Genomic DNA, 22133 nt, shown 5'->3' on the forward strand with positions numbered 1-22133 from the left:
CGCTGTGTGTCACGTGCGCCGTCGCGCAACACGAGCGGGAATATTAGTGTCACTCACTCAAAGAGCAAAGCGAATAAAAGTCAGGATCGCGAAGGAAACTCAAAAACCGAACAAAAGGCAAATATATATGAAATAAACACGGGGAACGAGTTAATTCCATGCTTGTGTGTCTTTTGTTCTCGCTCGCGTTCCGGCACAATGCGGTCGTAATTAGACGTCGGTCTAGCACAAACGCACGCGGTAAACGCAATGCACATTGTGCGACGGCACATTTAATGTCTCGTATTCAGAAGATAAACTCCACGCTCTGTTCGCGCTTAAATACAAAAGAAAGAAAATAGAGAGAGAGAGAGAGAGAAAGAGAGAAAAAAAAGGAACGAAGGCTCCGACGCTGCAACAAGTCTCGCGGTCGATCTCAATCAACGGCGCTATTTGTTCTTCACGCACAACAACGATCTCGCTTGATCTCCCATTCGGCCATAACAACTAGAAGGATTGTCCGGTGATCCGCGTTTCTCTCGATGCCGATCCCAGGCAACGTCTCGACCACGAAGGAACGTCGGCGCTTTTTGCCCATTGTCTCAGCACCGCTTGCGTACGTGTCTATCGTATAGAGGCATCGCGAACGATAAATCGTCCACGCCCTTCCACCTTTGCGTCTTCGGTTTCGTCGTCGTCGTCGTCGTCGTCGTCGTCGTCGTCGAGAAAACAGCGCGTGACTTTGCGCTTCCGTTGCCGCAGGTGCGCGCACATCCTGCAGCAGCAGCCATCATTACGTTACCGTTGGACAAAGGTGCTTTAAAAATGTACCCCGGGACGTCAAGCACCGGGCCTGCCCCTTTGCCCAATCGTATGGCCGCCGTTCGTACGACGACGCCATTTTTTTTCGCACAGAAACTCACAGTGCGTGTCTGGCACCGGAGGTGTGCCGCGTTACCGCGAGAGAGTCCCGACGACGACGTGTATCGCACGTATCACGACAACGATGATATTATTTTGTACACAATTAAATCATCGCTTCACTTGTCAGCATGTTTGTGTCAAATCAGATAAGAAGAAATGAAAGCGAACATTGAGTGCGAACGACCGTGATAAGAATATCACATACGAGATTAATCCGTCACGACGGGAGATACGTCAAACATACTGATTGTATATATAGTCGGTACACAGACTTTCTGAGAACATTGCCGACCGTTGCAAATCTGATACGGGTACTGAAGCGGTTCCCCGACAGCTCAGTGATGAAGTCCTCGTTCGCACGGGTGTAGCGATAATTTTTAAGTAGAGAGAGAGAGAGAGATCACTTTACAATCTCATTAATGTTCCCAGAAATATATCGCGCCGTCTCTGTTCTTTTTTTTTTTTTTTTTCTAAATACGTCGGCATTGTAAAACGAGCCATACTTCAGTTCGTAGGAGCTGCATTTTACAAAGCAAGAGAATGAGAACTGTTTGCCGAAGTTCCGGCCATATCAGCGTCCGCCAATGGTATCGCCATCATTCCGATGGGTGCTTTCGCGACCTCACTTTAAAGGGATAACGCGTTCAGAGACTTATCTCATAATATATTTATAGTGACGTTACGAGGACTATATATTACACCCGCATTGCCGCCGCGCGCTGTCCCTTCTCGTCCGACCGATGTATTATGCATTCCGAAGACGATGTATCCTCGCATGCGCGAGCGACCGCGTTATCTACCTTATACATTTTTGACCTGGATCTATATCGGGTTCATTCTGCATCTCAGCAGCTTCGCGTTATGTTGTTTGTTACCTGTGTTTGAGCATCGAAATAATTGCTGATTGACAGAAGAGAATTGTCATTTTCTTTTTACTCTACACCAAAAAGAGAGAAAGAACGAAAGAAAGAGAGAGAGAGAGAATTTATAGAAATTGTAATTTAAAAGTTTCGCAAGACGCGCAGTTGTAGCTTCTACTGCATATAGCCGCTCCGAAAGTTTTAAGAAACTTTGAAATGTGGCTCAACTTGAAGATAATATAGATAACTAAGTAGGTTAACTCTTCTTCTCTCTTATCAATTAAACACCGAGTATAATTTTCAAGATATATCAAGGGAAAATGCAATTCCAGTTGACATATCTATTTTGTTTTTGTTTTATACACTTTATCTATAAAGATTATTAATATAAATAGATAATATAATTATATATACCACCACCACCACCGTCACCACCACTACTGACTGATGGTCTACTTAAAGTATCTCGTCGACGCGCATCACGGGAAGCGCTTCTCTTTTCCTTTTCTTGCTCTCTTCTTAGGCGATTAAGAAAAGTTAAATTGCCCTCTTACGGTATTCTACGGGCTAAATAACCAATTACGAATATATATATATACCGCGCGCATTTACGCGCGATGTAAATCGAACCGCGGTCTTTCGCACTCCTGACGTCGTCGAGCCCCGAAGAACAACTTCGACGATGACGGACTCCTCCGCTCATTACACCCTCATTCGCCCTAGGTTCATAGAAGCGTAATTAAATTCTCCGAGCGGACGCGAAGCGATTCGTGGGAAAGTTGAGGTCGCTAGGGAGGAGGAAGTGGGTAGCTTCTCGAGCACTTTTGACAAGCCCGCGTTAATCGCGCCACAGGGATCGAGGTTCTCTCCTCATTTTTTTAGAAAGCTAATTGGCTAAGCTCGGTAATTAGCGGGTCTACCAGCGAGCGGCAAATGCGCTCGTGGAAGAACTTGTGCAATCGCATTTTTCTCAAGAATACGGCGGTCGATATATGGAGCGTTTCTGGAATGACAAGCGGAATATGAAATGACGGAAGAAGAATATGAAATAAGCAAGTGGAACGTGTTATCGCGCATACACATATGTTACTTGACAAGTTGATAGGCAAATAAGATGACAAGTTGCAGTGATATTTTTCTTTTTGGATCTGGAATTTCACGGAAATAATTACGAAATGTATGACACAATAATCGTCATACAATTTCTACATCGAGACACACACAAAAATCTCATATCGTTATTTACATAAAAATCCATAGTTACATGATTTCTATTATATATTTCTGTTCGCCGTGAGTCTTTTTAGAACACGCAATAAATTTCTTTCTCTTTCTGCTATAAGAACGATATTCCCGTTCTCATTCCCATTTCCGACGCCCCATTCCCTTTTCTTTCTCTGAGTTACTTTTAACTTTCGAAGTTTATCTTTCCGCACACAGCTCTCGCAGAGTCGCCTCACGAAGCAACTCGGCTTCGATACAAACTTTACACTTAGTGCATTATGAATACCACGATTTCGCGAACTTATTCGGTATGGTCATTTTTAAATGGAAAAACTGCGAACATATACAGAGACCGAAAGAGAGAAAAAGATAGATTCTCGCGATCGTTTACAATTTCTTTTCGTTTCTTTGGAAAACAAACGTGTATTGAAATTATTAGATTTTGTTTTTAAGTGTGCAAAGAAAAATTCACGTCGGAAAAAAATATTTTATATTTAATTTGTTAAGACATGTTCCTATATTAAAAAAGACATGTGTACCAAGAAGTGCGCATTTGGAGTCGAATATATCGCACCTATTGTTGCCTCTTTTCCGCGTTGCCGATTGGTTGGTTGGTTGATCAAGTCGAATCGAATCGGTAAGATCGAGAGAGTAAATAATAAAAGCGATTTTGAGACAGTTTGTCGTATATGTAGAGACAATTAAAAACGTAACTAAAGTCACGTGACAAGAAAGAGTAGAAAAACAACATGTGAAAATAACGAGACTGTAATTTATGTTATATATAACATTAAATAATACATATTATATACATATAATTTATTATATATTTATAATATTATACTTTATATTGTATTATATGTATTATATACATACTACAGTAATGTCACTGACCTCGGCCGCGCGGCCTTGGCGGGGNCGGGGTCACTGACCTCGGCCGCGCGGCCTTGGCGGGGTCACTGACCTCGGCCGCGCGGCCTTGGCGGGGCACTGACCTCGGCCGTGCGGCCTTGGCGGGGCACTGACCTCGGCTGCGCGACTTTGGCGGGGTCACTGAATTTGGTCATGAATACGGTATATATATACATATGTGTGTGTGTGTGTGTGTGTGTGTGTGTGTGTGTGTATTATATATAGATATAGAATATTATATATGATATATATAATATTCTTGTTTTTACTCTTTTCCTTGTCACGTGACTTTAGTCATATGATGTTTCTTTACTTCTCCTTGTTACGTGTTGTTTTTCCAATCTTCCCTTTTTTTAGTTTTTGAGTTTGATTTTCATGTGTTATTTCTGATATTTCTCATTTGTACTTCATGTGTATTATATGGTTTGTAAGACGTATATATTAGCTGTCATCATATTTTATCGCGATGACAGGTTGTATTTACTGACACAACACGTTAAAATAAAAACAATAGTAGCGTGCGCGCAGCGCGCGTCTTTGTTGTGCTAGTATTTATAAAGTATCGAAAACTTTTTTTCATTTTTCTGTAAATGTATTGTAAATACAACTTTTTAGCCAAAAAAAAGTGAGAAAGAGATTTAAAGTGATTATATTTTTCAATTTCAATGTAAATACATTAAATTTGAAATAAAAAAGCTTTTTGAAGGCGAGTGAATAAAATTATATATTGACGAAACATCACACGGATAACAAATCGACACTGAATCGATGATATTTTAACGCGTTTGACGATAATTCCGATTGTGAGAATTATTTACACATAGACACACAGAGACGCGTGCACAGAGCAGCGATTAATCCGTGATAATGAATACAAACGCGCGACGTTTTTACCATTTCTATCTGATTTCTCGCGCACGCGTTGATGGTGTATGCAATTATAGATGTTATATTATACACACATATATCTCCTAGTGAGAAAAAAAGAGAGTATGTATAAAAATATTTCACATGTGATACGGTTGACCGGACGCCTTCATCGTGAGTTATTTCGCTCAACAGCGTTACGTGTTTCGCCGCAATTAGCGATACAATGTTGCAACAACCGCATTAATTTATTGCAGCAATCGTAAAACGATATTCTATTTCTCGCAGTCGACATAGTATCGAGCCATTCTTCGAGTTAAAATTATCAACGTTGCGATACGCGCCAGAATATTGCACCGTTCAATCTTTGAATAAGATAATTTCTTTTTCAAGAATTTTGTCGAATCTCATCTTTCTAGAAATGTTTGAAAACGAATATACAAATTGTACAGATCGTACACGGCTCGCTCAGGTATTCAACTACATACAAGAGGTGTGAAAAGACCGGTAAGAGCCAAGCGCCGAACGTACGTGCGAAATATTAAAAAATGTGTGTAGATTGATATACATTACAATTCGAATTGAATTAGCAACTTGAAAATCATCGGATGTTTGATTTGCATCTCGCGCATTTAGAAACAACCCGTCTCACAATTAGGTTTCATAAAATTATTTCTCACTCAAGGGATGTATGATATTCACCATGTGAATTACTACCAAAAACGGTTCACAATTCTCAAGTAAATCGCCTTGATAGTCAATAATTAGAGAGAGAAAGAGAGAAAACATCGAATTTTATCGTTGCTCGAATTGAGTTCTCGTTGGTTCGATACAATGACGTGTTCAGACACAATTAACAAACCGTTCTATCAACTAAGCCACTAAATCGTTACAACAATCATCCGCGAAATATACTCTCATTTGCAATTAGAATGCCTAGGCGAATTATTCATTGTGCGTAACGACGATGAGCGCATTAACATTGATCTATGTTAACGTTAGTCTTACATAATAATGTGTATACATGATAATGTGTGACAAATTAAATAAGAAGATAATTAACTTAAACGTGATTATCGTTGATCGAAGTTGATTAGAAATCGTGCGGTATTTATTTTAAATCTAATAATGTTACAAAACGTAATAAGAAAACAATATTTACGTTTTTACACGAAGACCTCTATTTTATAGATAAGATAAAAATAACATTTATCAATGTGACACCATTTTGTGCTTTCTGAAAATCAGAATCAGATCAGAATCATTTCCGCGAGAAACATGTGTGCGTATATATGTGTGCTGTCTTATTACGATGTAACTACATGTGTTATCTATTTGTTCTTGATTCTTAACTTTCCATTTATCACACGCGGAACTATTAATCTTCATGCACGTGACGTAAACGATAATACTATTTGAAACGATTTTGTAATGGGACTGCCGCAAACCTATACGACACATTCTCTGCTCTCCCCTATTTTGTAAGGCGTTCGCGATAAAAAAAAAAAACGAAATATGGAAATCAGAGGGTATATACTTATACGTGTATGTACATGTGTCTGTGCCGATAAGATGCGCCGACAAATCGAGTTTTAGCTGACACGTCCTATATTTTCTTTTTGTTCCAACTCGGTATATTTCCAAAAATAATAGGAGAAAAATATTCGGATGAAATTTTTACGATTAAAACAAATAATTGTAATTGCAATATTTATGTTTACATTTTTTTTATGCGCAATTATAATAACGTTTGTTGCGTGGAATTCGTGTTTATTTCCGAAAATGGCGAATATAACGTTGATGAAACGAATTTAAACGATAGAAAGCATTCGGCCGAATGCCACCAATTAGAATTAATCAATGTCGATGCAATCGGGGCTTTGGGTCTCAAGTTCCAGTCGTGATAGAAATTGATTAAAGCTGGCAAAGAAACTCCCTCTTTCTGAATCCTGCGGGCGTTTTCGTGCGTTCGGACGGTAAAATCCATTTCATTAATGCGTTCGACGGGTCGTCGCGCGCTCCGCGATATCGCTCACGTAACTCTTTCCGACGTCGCGTGCGTTGTTAAAGTAACGTGCGCCGTCGCGATTAGCGAGGGCACCGTTGCATTAAACGGTGCACCAAGTTCCAGCGCGGGTCCTACGCAAAGTCACGTACGTATACTCATTTGTAGCTGTCGCGGCCGTGCGGATAAGACCTGGCTGGATTTTTTTTTTTACTTCAAGGACATTGTTGAGAATTTTTGTTAGCTAATCGAACGAGAAAAGAAGTGTGTCGCGCGTATCACACAGCACGCTAGGAATTAATCCTTCATTCTCATCGTGCGAGACGTGTATCCGCGAGGAAAAGAAGAAAATATATAACGCGGCGGCGTTCCCCCGTCAGCTTGACGTTACGAAAATTTGAATTGGTAATTTTTGAAACGGATATATCTACCCAGTGAAAAACAATTCTCCAGAAACGACGGCGTGGCATCGTCGACAATATTTCACGTTGAGCAAATATGTTATTCTAGATTTTCAGCGGTTTTGCGTGTCTCTAATTCTTTTTTTTCTATTTTTTTTTTTTTGCGTGCAAACGCGCGGAGATTTTGCAATTGCCGCAGACCGCAATGAGCGCGGAGTCTGTCGCGCGCGTGTGTGATTCTTGAGAGAATTAATTATGATCCGAGTCTCTCATCGCAGTTTTATCGAAACGTTGTGTCGATTAGGTGTCGCGATCAGCGATTCCGTTATTTTCGCGCGGATGCGACGCGTTTATTTTATTAATTCGCCATCTCCGCTTGTCGCTTCATCATCACCGCGATCATCATCCGTAACGCGCGCTCAAACTCCGCGATCGGTGATAATAACGCAATTTGGATCGCGTTCCAGACATCTTCACAATCGCTACGAGCGATTTTACTGACGTTAATTGGTATGTTCGTTGCACCCCCGATGCCGGCATGTATTTCCTTTATTTTTCTCTTATTTTTTTTCCCTCCGACATCACTGAGAAGATCCGATGTCAGTCTGATAGATGGGACGCAGTCGTGTGCATTACCCTACGACGTGCACGATATTAGTTCGTCGACCTCGTTCGTCGCTTTAGGACAGCTGAAGGTTGGAATGCTTCAATTCAATCAGACTGTCGATATTGAGTTTCACAAGTATCGTTATTTTCCGATATCAAGTACGCCGCCTACAGTGGGGAGGGGAAAAAAATTCTATGTGCACGCGTATTTTTTTTTTTTTTTATTTAATTTATTTTTCAAGCATTTAAGTTCGACATTTCGATACACTGCCTAGCTCATTAATCATGCGTCTTCGCTGTGCTTGTCTCATTAATCATGTGTCTTCGAAATCTGAAAAACTTTTCTCTGTCGAGAGTTTCACGATACGCGCCACCGGCGATATGTACATATAGAATACAGATACAACGTTTGGAGACACTTATTGATCGCGTAAATACGTCGACGAGGCGATATTTCCAATAGTAGTAGACTGGGCGAGAGATTCGGGTGCGTTGAAATTTATGTGAAATTCCGAGCGCGCGAGAAGCGCACCCCTCTCCACAACACACCATACACACATGCGCGCGCGTGAGCAAATCCAAGTTTTGCTTTTGACATTTGTCGGCGATATCGTGCTTTATTTGTTCCCCGGTGCCGCCGCATACATCGCGACCGCCGTTTTTGCATACACCAACGACTTCGAACGGCGCGATGCGCTTTCTTTCGGATAAATCAATATGCCGGCGCGCCGGTAAACAAGTAAATCAACGCGGGGTAACGACGCGCGACACGGAATCTCGCACCGATCGACGCGATTGCACTCGCATGTGTCTGGAATATTTTCAGAGAAATATGATTTAGCTTAACACACGTGAACGCTCGTGTGTGCACACACGACTCGTATCTTAGAACAAGATTCTGACATAAGTCACACGAGACTTTTACAGAATTGTTGTGAGTGATTCCACACACATTGTAGATATAACATAGGTAGCTGGTATGTTTTATACTCAACGTGTACGAGGAGTTTTATAGATAGACATATTTATGTAGTTTTGAAGTTTTACATCTCTCTCTCTCTCTGTGTGTGTGTGTGTGTGTGTTATGAGAAAGACATTATAACAATTTTTTTAGAATTTCAAACCCAATTTTTTTCTACATAATTTTCGAAAAAGCAAATAAAGTTTAAAAATTACACGTGCGCTATAAACGTGAAATTAAATTTCTTGCCTACGAAAATGGAAAAAAATATTTCCGAGGATAAAGATGAGCATGTGGATCAATTCAGTTTGCACATTAAATTTACACGTACAAATCCTGAAATATATACGATGATAAATAGAGATTGGAATTCAGGTCATTCTTCTCTCGGGATCCGATATTACAGCAACGTAATATGAAACGTACGAATCTCGCCGTTCGATCGATGTATCACACGTGTGCGCCAAACACACGTATGTATACAACATGCGCTATCATCAAGTGAATTTGTTCACGCGAGAGACCCTTGATCCTGATGGGTCCCCTGTCGAACGCTCATTATTTGCCAACTCGCCCATTCACGCCTCCGTACACGCGACACATCGATTTACCGGGCGACCAACATTTCGTTTCGCGTCGTTTTCGCGAAAACGGTCCTCGATTTATTTATCTTAGGGAGGAGTTTTCGCACTTCCCGTCCGAAGGGGTGGTTTGTCATTCTCGTGGTGCGGCGGCACGGTATACCGTCACACTGGGGGTTGTCATATGTACAAAGTGTTTCTATAGAGTATAGCGTATTTTTTTTTCTCTCTGCAAAACTGAAAAAACAATTTTGTAAAATTACAAAGTAGAAAGTACACATTAAAAATTATATATGAAAAATAATATTAAATTGCAATGTTACGCATATTTTACCTTAATATCGGAAACATATTTTTGCATACATTAATCAGTATTAAAACAATATTTAACATCATGTTGAAACGTTTTATATAATTGAGAATAAAATTTAAAAAACAGAATTTTCACTTCCGCTTTTTCATTCAAGCAAAGAGTTTGAAGAGTAAGCTTTAGCAAAAAAATATTCTATTATATTGCACTTTATGCGTTATAATACGTTAATATTAAAATTTTGAACATTGCGCAAAATGTCTTTTGCATAACTATATAAATTATAGTTTATCGTAGAATCTCCAGCTTCTTCGCGCAATGCAAATCTCCGCGGAGCACCCCGTATAGTGGAAAATCGTGCCAGGCTGATGTCGCGCCGTACCGGGATGCAATTGCAGAGCAATCGGCTGAACGACACGCCGCAAATCAAACCGCGTGCAGCTCCACCCTCTTCGGGCCGCGTTGCGTCGCATCCTCCCTTTCGTCCGTATCCCTCTCCCCGGAATGATGTGTCCGCTACCCCCCTTTTAGATGCATCTCCGCTGCGTCCTCTCAATTTGACTCGACGCTTCTCCGGTGCGCTCGAGCGGTTCCGGCAGCTGCTTCGACCGATACATCACCTCGGCGGGACGTTTCGCGCGTTGCACGCGCCCGCTACTGTTAATTGTATCGATTGTTTTCGGACCGTCGGTTGTTCGACGGCGGCGGTAGGATAGTCAGTGGATAAGCCAGAGAGGATTAAACAGAGGAGAAGTTGCGCGCACAAGCGACAATACGCCGCCCGCCGCAGATTTACAGAGCTTCGCGGTGAAAACAAACGTGAGCCATTTTACGGGAACGGTTGTTTTTTAACTGGCGGTTTGTGGAACAATGGGCTTCCCCGTGAAAATCGAAAAGTAAACATTTCCCCAGATTTTTCTATCCCAACAACAAAAACAGTTCGTAGTTCCAACTTATAAATTATATATATGCATTTTTATTACACCATGTATATTTATGAAGTAAAGTTTTTTCGCGCAAGTTTTCGTTTCAAAAAAGCGGTCAACTTTATTTTCCAAATCAAATAATACGCATCCTCAAAAATTCTACAGCAGTTTGCCTTTAAAATTAACGCGTTACAGTAGCGGCTCGATCGAAATGTTTAATTCATGTCGGTTAAATGGAATTCGCGTAAGCTTGTGTTACGCATCCCATCGCCGATATATATCGGTTTTGTTAATCGGCAACATTAGCCGGCGCTTCTCCTTTGTATGCAAGACCTGTTCAATTATTTCCGCGTAATGCCGCGCTCCTAATACGAATCCGCATTGCATATTCCGTTATTGCTGATTGAATCGATTGGTTTTAATTTCGCGCTTAAATCGAGAGTCACTTGTAATACGCGCGTATCTTCGCGATACGCATATCTTTTTGACCTTTGTTAAATCAGAGTGCTACTTATTTTTTTAACTTATGAGAGAAAATACACTATCAGCATAGTTTTTAATATTATTCCTTTTAAATTGTACACACTCGAATCTTAATTGCACGTGTTGAAATGTTATCACTTTTTTTTTTTTTAATAACGAAAACAACTATCGTTGCAAGATAAGATTGATATTTTGTTTTTATTCGGAAATTCTCTCATGCGTCGAGTGTTGATCTTGTTGATCTCATTGAACAATTACGTTGCAAATAGCGTATCTGCCATAACAAACATCAGTTCGAATCGCGTGATCGCGAGGATTTAACGAACGCGACCGGTGTTTGGCGCTGAAACTCGTCGATGATTTCCGTGTACACGCCGGATTGACTTACTATTTGCGGCACATCGGTCGATGCTCTCCGCGCCATTGTCGCCGTTAATTGAAACGATCGTTTGCAGATCCGCGGTCGATCCCCGGTCATTCTCTTCACCCTGTCGCTGCCGAGTTACACGTGCGACACACGCAGGTGCACGCGACCGATATTCTGCATTTCCGTTACCGTAACTTCGATTGATCAATGATCTCGGCGAAACGCGCTAGTTTCCGCTTTCGTGGTCGCGGCGCCACGAAATGCGTTGAAAAAGCATTGAGAGCGGAGAGTGAGTTGTGTAACAAATATTGACGGAATGTTTGTAGTATGTATATAAATACATCGTTGTTTTTCAAAAAAAAAAAAAAAAAAAAAAAAAAAAAAAAAAAAAAACACTTCCATACGAACTTCCAGGTATAGTCCAGCTTTGTTACAGAATTGTGACAGTTCTTTATATCGCGTTTATACGCAAGTGTAAAGTGATAATTCCAATTGTCTGCTAAGATAATAATTATCGGCGCATCATTAAGCTTGTATTAGGTCGAACGTAAGGCCGAATTATACACAGAGTGTCCGATATATATACTTTCGCATTTAATCACATCGTTAGTTATTAATTTTTTCATTTAATATGTATAGTATATGCTGTTTATAATAAACTTCTCTGAGTTGCCGCGCGCATGACAATTATGAGCGCGCGAAACGCTGTCCTTTGGACGCTCATTCGCTGATCATTACCTATTAATTGAGAACTCGTTAATTATTGCGAATCTTGCAAAGTAATACAAGACTTTTCGACTTCGTGTACCTCTTTCTATCTGCCCACGAGCGACTATTACCGGACATTATATATATATATATATATATATATATATATATTTGTCAGGTTTCATACTTAATGACCCAATAATTAGAAGCTTATTTCAAAGTTAAATCCTCGTTCAGCTACATAGAGAGAAAACTCTGTTAAACCTTCACCAAGTTGTTAATATACGAATTTTAATTCGTTATTTATATAAGTTCAAAACAAATTTATCAGTGAAGTATCTTTCAGAAGTTCGAAACTTTATGGGGTGATACCGCTCAGTCAGCGCGAGCAGAAACTGGATTAAATTCTTCGCTTTCAATATAATTTTCCATTTTTATCGTTTTATTGAAAGTTCGGATTCGGAGCTGCCGATATTTTCAATCGAGAGTGCATTTCGCCGCGAAAATTCTTGACGTGCGTACTTTTAGTTCGCGATCTCGAGAACGATGCACTCCGCAGAGAATCCCCGCCTTCGCCGCACAATCTCAGCCCTTAAACCGGGTTGCGTTGGGCGCGCGAGAAGCGCTTACTCCGCAAGTACAAATTGACTTTTTCCCCCTCTTCCCCGCAACGGGACGTGCCTGATTGCTGAAAATGCAAAATAAACGGTAGCGCGCGGCCATCCCACCGACCTCAATCCGGCCCATCCTTCTTTTTTTTTTTTTTTTCGAGACACGCGCGCGATGGAAAACGCGCGCGGGAATTTCTCTTTACTCCGCCGGATTCATTCCGCCGGAAACTTAATTTTCCCACGGTTCTTCCCCTCGAAGCCGAGCCTTGCTTCTTTCACACCTTCGCGCGTCCGTCGTAACGTCGTTACGCCCGCAAGGGAAAACAAAGCGGAGGCCGCGGCGCTGATAAAGAGGTCAATACCGATTCCGCCGCGGAATCGACGATAATGTCTTCGTTGAATGGCGGTCCATTAAGCTCGCGCACGGTCTGATTCTTGAAAATGCACGGGAGCGAGCAGCGACTACCGCGTGAGGATAAATTAACCGTGACGTTGATCGTTATTTATGAGTATTTCTGCCCGGTAAAAGAGGCGGCGGCGGCGGTCGGCTTGCTCGTCAGATATGTTTCCGCGCTGTGAATATAAGCATTATTCCGCTGACGGTTGAAACACAAGTCGAACATCATAATATCTCTCGTTGATGGTTTTCTCTTCTAATTTTATTTAACTCTCATTTTCCTTCGCCTTTTTTTTTTTTATAAGAGAGTTCTTCATCAGCCGCGAAATTCACGCTCTATTTTTTACTCTCTATTCTCGCGTCACAATTCTCGCTACGGGCGATCGTCAAAACCGATTCAAAGTTTTTTTGTATTAACTGATTAATTAATAACTTAATGAATACTGCGAATCTTGCGAAATGATAAATGATCTTTTCTGTTCAACTTTTTGACACAATCCTCACACTTTGGCTGTGTCAAAATTTTCCAGACACCGCGTATATGAAAAGAAATTTGAAAAGAAAGTTTATATATATACATATATTCAACATAGCTACTATATTTTTATACAGGATTTATTCGAGCAATCCTACTTTCCGCTTGGCGTGATGTACGATATTTTTGCGCGGAAAAAGAGCGAAGTCGACCGTAAAGAAGTTGAAACGATTCCAAGTGGAACGCAAGTGTAAATAGCACGTTGCACTGCCCACTGGTCCTTAAGGACGATAAAACACGATGCGTACGACTATCGTACGAGTTGTGAGAGGACGAGCGACCGCTGCGAGACGTTCGTGAACAAACACACAGGTAGCATGCAATCGTTTGCGATTTAAACACAGTAGCGAGCAGTTTCGAAACCGCTCGACCCGCTAGTAATGGACATCGATGGTGACGCGGAAACGCAAGAGATCGTCGCAATATCGAAGAAAAATATCAGCGGTATCACATCTGGCTCGTCGTGCGATATTATTCACTCACAATCAGATCTGGAATCGCGACGAGAGTCTTGTTGCCTTTGAAAATGTGCAATTGCGAACCATGAACATTTGTTTTTCCTCCACGTAGTGGCGTTTTATTGTATTATATTGTTGTACGTTTTTTTTCCAGGATCATCTAATAAGGCAAAATTACATTTCCAACTGGAATACTGTATTGTATCACGCGATATTTTTGCAGATAATGTTTATGAAATTTTTCTTGTGTAATTTTCGCAATGGCTTTGAACACGATCTTTTTTTTTTAATCGAGAATAACGAACGTTTTACGGATTTTAATCTAAATTATTGTTTATAATTACCTACGTTTTTACTTTTTTACGCGGATGTGCATTTGCGGAAATTCAAAACGTCGCGCAACACATTATACGCGAACAAACGTTATTTACTCTTTTTCCTTCTCTCTTATCCATTAAGCGAATTACATTTCTAAGTAGCATAAATTACCCCGTAAATAAGACAGTCGCCTCAGGTATGCTTTCGCTCCTGTTTCAGATGTTTTGAGCGGTACCGCGCACGGAAATATGAAGACTGCGGTCGGTTCGTTTCTCTTTCTCTTTCTCATCATCGGCGGTGTCGTATGCGTCGATTGGAAGCACAGCGCCGTTCTGGACAACAATTTCTTGGTGCTCTGGACGCCCGATGAGAGGGAGGTCACATTCGAGGTCCAAGTGAAGACCCTCGGTTATGTCGGACTCGGTTTCACGAGGGACGACGACCATACCGGGGCTGACATGGTCATCGGTTGGGTCGATAACAACGGCCAGGTCCACCTTCAGGTGAGTCTTCTTACAAGGCGTCAAATAATATCTGGTTTCTTGCGGTCTCGACAACGAGACCCTTTCTGGTTATCTTGTCCGACCGCGTTAAAATATAGATGTGCACTGGCACGTCGTGATTATGAGTATATATTATTTATTATAGCTTTATACGCGCGATACTGTACATCTCCGCGCTTATATACTAAGCGCGTCTGCGAGAGGACACAGTGCAAATCAAATAAGAATAATATTTTCTTTGGCGAGAAAATAATACTTTTGTTTTCTTTTGCGTTTCGATTTTAAGATTTTGTTAGAAAGCGATTTTCTAAATAAGGCTTTCGGACATTGACCTTAGTATAGATAAAAAAAAAACAAACAAAAAACACAGAAAACTAAATGTATTTTGACCGTTGGGAAAAATCTTTGAAAATCAGAGAGGTAAACAATCTCTAAAAATAAAAAATTCACAATCGTCGCCAAGATTAGATTATTGTAAAAGAGACAACGCGAGATATGCGCTGACTTAGCACAAAAAATATTTGTGATCAATAGACATTATTAAATAATAATTTCATAAAATCCCTTGGTTTTGCACTTAAATAAATTGGGTTTTCTTCATATAAATTATTAAATTTCTACATAAAATATTAAATAATTATGAAATTATTGTTTTAATGATTTTATTATGTTAAATTATAATTTTTATTAAGTTGTGTGAAATTTATTTCAGAATGTTCTTTTACATAATTTTATGTGCTTATTTAACAAAATTTTAATAAGATATTAGCCTGTGTAAAAATTTTTTAGTCCTTAATATGTTTTAATTAACATTAGCTTGTATCTGCATGCTGGTTTTTCTATTTCGGACACTCTTTACGCAGAAAAATTGTAAATAGGAAAAGCGTGCAGAGAGAGAAAGAGAGAGAAGGAGAGTAATGGAACATTAAAGCTCACTGATATGTAAGTCAACCGCGCCAACGTTCCCGCTTGTGTGTACACGGCGCGCCGGGGGGGAGGAGGGGTAAGAATAATCAGGAATAATTATTTCCGTGCTACTGATCGAGTGGAGTTCTCTCTTTGAATATTGTAAAGTTCGCTCTGGCACGCCAACATTGACGATGGAACGCGCTTAATGGTAGTCATTCGGGAGATAAGTAATGGCTCTCCCGTTTCGATCGGCGCATCGGATAGTTATCAATCATGCCCACTAAAGCCAGCAGCCTGTCATTACGCGTTCTCCCCATTTTACACGACACTCGGTAACATCGAGGACTCGCCCCGCGATGGCGATCACCTTACGTAATTTTTCCGCGAAAACGTTGTTTCCCGTAACTTGCTCATTATACCGACGCTGCTCATCTTCATCGCGACGATGAGGCTTCTGCGCAACGATAAAGGTAAAATAAATGTACTCGCCACTTTACATTTTTGCGTCAGCTAATCACGCTGTGTCTATACGGGTAATTTCTTTCTCTCTCTCTCTCTCTCTCTTTTTCCTCAAGAAAAAACGGTACACGCATTCAATTCACTTTTCGAAGCATGTTAATGTTTCACCATTACAAAAATTTATACGCAAAGAAATTACAGTCTTTTGATAAATGACGCCAATCAGTTTGTTCAATGCACGAGAAAATTAAGGATTTCACATTTTATGTAATGACGTGCATAACGTAATCGCTACGACGATCGCAACTTCATGTTCCGCTATTTAATTTCGCAAAGCCGAGATTCGCAAACTTGTACCATATGCATCGTGACTGTCCGCATAGCGGTTAGGATCCAACACCGTCGTAATAGTTTGGAGTTAATACCGCGTGCGACGTGAACGCCGGCGGGAGTGACTCTTTGAATAACAAGACGTCATTCAAAGAGACGCCGGTAAGTGCGCGAGCGCGCGCGCTGACGAAAGAGGAAAGAATTTCTCTGGGCGTGTAATCCGGTTCGCGCGATTTCCACGTGAACAGCCACGAGAATTTTCTGCAGGGACGTTACTTTCGAGCGTTTTTTTTTTTTTTTCAAATTTAAAACATCGTTAGACGCGCGCATCTGGGGACGCGCGAGATTCTCTTCGGGGACCGGACGTGAAGGGGATTACACGCTATATCCACCCTTTCATCAGCGTTACGCGACCGTTGACAGTCCGCGCACGCTTCTTTGCAGCTTGAGTCGAGTAGGTAGATAGGTAGGTAGGTAGGTGCTTCTTCTTCATCGTCTTCTTTTCTTTTTGCTTTTTCTTTTTATCGCCGCTATCTTTTTCGCGAAGCGAGCCGAAGTGAATAAACGGCAAGGGCGCGCTGCTTGTTGCATCGCGCAAACTTTTTCATCGTATTATTTTTTAAGTTTGTGCGTCGCGCGCGAAACATTTTGCCTAATTATCCGCCGTGTAGATTTCTCAGCAGCTATTTAATTCGCGCCAAGCTTTTCGTTCGGATATGTCAAAACAAAAAATACAGATTGGTTTGGGTTAAACCATCGTGATTGGTCGGGGATAGGACGCATCGTGACTACATTACGGAGATGCTTCTTACAAAGTGGAAAGCAGTCGTAACCGGGAGGACGCAATATAGGAAAGCAATCTTCCACGATGAGTACCGCGAGGGTCGAGAGTGGTTAGGTTAGGTCGGTACATATGTAGAGGTATAACTTTATATCTCTCTGTATTTCCTAAATGGTTTTCTCCAAAAGAAATGGAAGAGAAAATACTTATCTTTGATTTTACATATATATATATATATATCATGATCTTATAATATATATTTATACAATATATATTTATGATATGTATTTATTTTTGTTTTTATTTTTATATCCGTATTTTTATTACAACTTTATGTTTCTTTTCATGTATTTTTCTCTAATGGTTTTATTATTTTCCTATTACTATTTTATTTAATAGTTTTCTTCAAAAGAAATGAGACAGAAAAAAAACTTCTCTTTGATTTCACATATACGTCTTTCGTATCACATGTAACATATTTATAATATATTTATTTCGTTTTATTCATTTATTTATTTTGTTTTCATTTTTGTTATCCGTTACAATTTGATTTTTAAAGTTACAAATAGACATTTCCGCATCGTTCACTTTTTTTATAAAAATTGTACATGCAGGCGCGTTTCTCAGAAAAAAAAATGTGTAGAGTCGTATCTGTAAAATCGATGGTAGTCGATACGCGGGAAGTACACACACGACGAGAAACCGATATTAGGAAAAAGAAAAATATTCCGATCTCGCTTTGTGAAGCGGCGCAATTACCAGCCTTCCGATTGCATTCCAAAGGATTCCGTTATCATATCTATAATGAATTGAGAACGCACACACATCGTTCACCCACGTAGAGAGATCGGTAGACCGTAGATATGGGGTGGAGAGAGAGGTAGTCGGGCTGCAGATCGCGTCCGTCTCGCGTGTCCGCAATTTTTCCGGCAGAATCGTTGCTCGCTCGTTCCATAATGCATGCCGCGCGCCGCGGCAATGCTCTATGCGATGCAACCGCGTCGCCGGACGTTCTCATACGTCGTGAAAGAGAGGAGCCGATAGAGACGGTGGATGGAGGAGCGCGGAGGAAGAAGCGGAGCCTGGCGGACGGACAGAAAGGGAAAAAGACGACAGCATCCAGTGGGAGCGAGAAGCTTTTTCGTTATGATCGTAATCTTAGAACCAGACCAGCCGCGGGCATCCGGACCAACCGGACGACTGCTGCTCCGCTCGATTTCTTACTCGCCTCGCAGCCGTTCCTCCGGTCGATACGCGACTTTAATTCGCCTTTCGCGTGGGCGATAGAGACGCGCCTTACCGGGGCAGGGAAAGGGAAGGAAACGAGAGACGATCCTGTCGCAATCCGATATGCATGCCACGTCGTGATCATCCGAGTGTTTGTCCACACAAGGGAAGGGAACTGGCACGCAATGAGCAAAATCGTCCCGATTGCGTATATCGTGCGCATTGCACACGCGTGAAACGTGGATTCTAATCATAGCTTATCGAAAAAGATCGTGTGTTCGGTTGATAATGCTGTGTGCGAAGCAAAGCATTATGAAACATTTATAATAAAAACGTAATAATTCGCACTTACACGCGCGTGAAAAAATATAACAAAGTAGTTTTGATACGTTCGAAAATCTCTTGTAGCTACGCGATTAGACACACATGTATGTATATTGGCCTCGAAAATTCTATCCTTTGTATCAAACGGCTCTACTCTACTGTATTATGTCTAACTCAATTGTTTTGCATGATAAATCTCACCGTGACCAGACGTGTACGTTCAGCGTACTGACTGTTTGCTGAATAAATGATATAACCGGTAATACCCCGCCGTCGCAGTGCGCTCTCCACTCGTGAAATTCGCGTGCGTAACAGATGAAAGAGGAGCGGGTGCGAGAAAGAGAGAGAGAGAGAGAGAGAGAGAGAGAGAGAGAGAGAGAGAGAGAGAGAGAGAGAGGGAGGGTATGGCAAATAACCGGCTGAATTAATAAAGTCGGCGCAACAGGGAGGTATCGCTAAATCATAGAAGACACGCGGGATTAACCGTTTCGTGCGCATTCGCGGGAGCGCACGAAATAAAGCGCGAATTGCGCATTCGCCGCCCTGCGCGCACTCGCGTGTGTGCGTGTTCGCATAATCCCCCTCTTCCCATCCAATGTAATGCGCCGGCAGATTGCATTTTCAACGAGGTCAAATAATCGCGTCCAATTGCGAGATGTTTAATTCGTTACGTTCCGCGCGTATTGTTTTGCGGCTTGTCACGTGGCGCGCAATATTCGCGGACGGCTTTATTAAAATATCTCGTGCGGTTTTCCCTCGCGACCCGCCGCTCGCGCCGTCACGCTTTTTGTCGTCGATTTGTGTCGCATTTCGCAGCTTCCGTCGCATTTTAATAACGCGACGCGACACGGACGACGAATGGACAGACCGCGGATTTTTTTTTTTTTTTTTTTTTTTTTTTTTTATCCGTGTCCTTTATCTGCATAACGTGTTCTGTCTATCTCATTTCTGTTCGAACAACTTGCGTTCAACTGAGCAGAAACGGATTGTAAGCGCAGATTCTCTCGTTAAATTATCTGAAAAACTTGCTTTTTCAGAGCGCTTATATATAGTTTTGTTCAACTTTGATCTAGAGTCTACAAATAGCAAGCTAACAAGGGTGGGACACGTGTCTTCTTACGTATCAAACGCGTGTCACACGCTTGGTCAATGACTGCGAATCTGTATTACTTTATGCATTATATCTATAGCACACAGCAATTGTATAGAGTTGATTTTTTTTCTTACTGTTCAATTCAATTATAATACTAGACTTTTTAATTACTGTTGTTCCGGATCAGAGTTATAAATTCTAGGTATAAGCTTGTCTTTCTCTAGATCATATGCATAAAAAGTCATACACGCACACTACTTAGATATCTCGGTTTAAATTACTGTTGCGGTACAACTTGTACAACAACTGCAATTTTGTCGATCGCGCACAGTAACAAGTTCTAGTTAGCCGCCTACTTATTTCCAAATCTTTTCTTCTTATACATGACTATACAACGGGCAGGAACCGCCGATTTAGCAAGTTGCCGGTAACTCGAATCGACAAAAATAAAATAAAAAAATTAAAAAAAAAATCTAGAGTCTTTAGGCGGTTCGAGTTCACAGGCGCGTTATTATCCACTACTCGCGGATAACCGCCGGGGCGCGAAGGGTTAAATCACCTTTCGCCGGCGCGACAGGGAACGCGCGCGCGTGCACGCGAGGGGAGGGACGGAGACTAAAAACGAGGAAATGATAAAAGCCCGCTGGCGCGACGTCCTTGCGTAAAAATGCTAACGATGCATCTGCATACGGCGCCGGCGATGCACCACCGTTGCGGAGAGCCACGATGGGTTGAGGAGACGGGAGAGAGGGGGAAGAGTGGAAAGAGGGCTGGAAGAGGGAGAGGAGCGCAGCGGGGTAGAATGACTGCGCGCGCGGAGGCTATTCCCAAGGCACTCCTGCCACGGGATTCCCCCCCGATGCGATTTTAGCCGAGGCAAATAGGATTCAGCGTAAATGCAGTCACGTGTAGCGCGCGCGCGTATGTGTGTGTGTGTATCGCGAGTGCTGTCGCGGCACTGTTTGAACCCTTTCCGTTTCTCCCTCGAACCGCCCCTCGAACCCGCGCTCGCCCTTCGCCCGGCTTCTCGTGTAGTCCGCAATAGAAATCCGTGGCGGAGCGAATGCGCGAAATTGCGGCGGCTGAGGATTGCCGCCGTCCCGACGATGAGCCTCCGGCCAAGTTGATTCCATCCTCATGTTCACGCGCGCCGGGTACTTACCGGGTCAGATCCTCGGCGCTGCCGGTTGTTATGGCGCTCGAAATGAACTCTTGGGATCGCTTCGCGCGCCTTCTCGGTACCTACATGCCCGGAAGAAATCCCGGAACAACAGCATCCTTGGAGTTCCCGTCTCGTCTTCGTTTTGTCGCGTTGCTCGAGTTTCCTCAACAACATATCGCTTATATGTACATATGTCGCGTATATGCACGTGTTTACGGGGAGGCGTATACGTGTACATCATCGGTATCGTATCACCTTAGCAACCGCGATGTTATTGCTTCCTCACTTTATTGATGAAGCTTTTTGTTGCCGATTCACGCTGAACGGTTCGTATCACTTAAACACGATGTATGCAACGCTCCGTGACGCTACAGTGGCTTTATAATGGCCATATGCGGGACACGCCCTCACAGCCGCCATTAAGATTCTTTAAAGAGCAAACTGATGATCACACACACAATGCATTTCCGTAAGAAAGAGAAAGAGAACTCGTGTGGATTATTTCTGATCGATAAGTCGCGTTTCTATTCATTTGCGCATCCATGGAAATCGATATATTACCAAGTAACATAATGCGCTTCAATGATCTCAATAGTGGATAATATTACGTAACGCGCAGTTGTACCTAATCAGGAATAATACCTGCCATTACCCTATCTAGATTGCGCTGTACATGGCATCTATATAGCGACAGCTTTAACTTCTGCTCAGCGTCTAGGTGACATGTTCCGACAGAGAGAAAGAGAGAGAGAGAGTGAAAGCGTTCACGAACTGATTAGATTGATAGACGAATCTTTTTCATTTTGTGAACAAAAATTAATTTTATTAATTAAAACAATTAATAATGATTTATTAATTAAATCACTGATTTCTTCGAACACCTTGGTCGATTGTTACCACCGTCAATTTCAC

At 41.7% G+C, this 22133-nt stretch overlaps 1 protein-coding gene across 1 annotated transcript in view; it reads left to right on the plus strand.

Moving 5' to 3' along the window:
• Positions 1-22133, plus strand: part of LOC109862371 (MOXD1 homolog 2) — a 191172-nt gene that overhangs the window by 87103 nt on the left and 81936 nt on the right. Inside the window, exon 2 of the mRNA XM_020442406.1 lies at positions 14653-14936. Within this exon, the coding sequence (XP_020297995.1) occupies positions 14682-14936 (255 nt within the window). The 5' untranslated portion in view covers positions 14653-14681. The remainder of the gene's footprint in view (positions 1-14652; positions 14937-22133) is intronic.

This window comes from Pseudomyrmex gracilis, unplaced genomic scaffold (genome assembly GCF_002006095.1).
Source record: "Pseudomyrmex gracilis isolate BER0280 unplaced genomic scaffold, ASM200609v1 scaffold_10, whole genome shotgun sequence".
NCBI lineage: Eukaryota > Metazoa > Arthropoda > Insecta > Hymenoptera > Formicidae > Pseudomyrmex > Pseudomyrmex gracilis.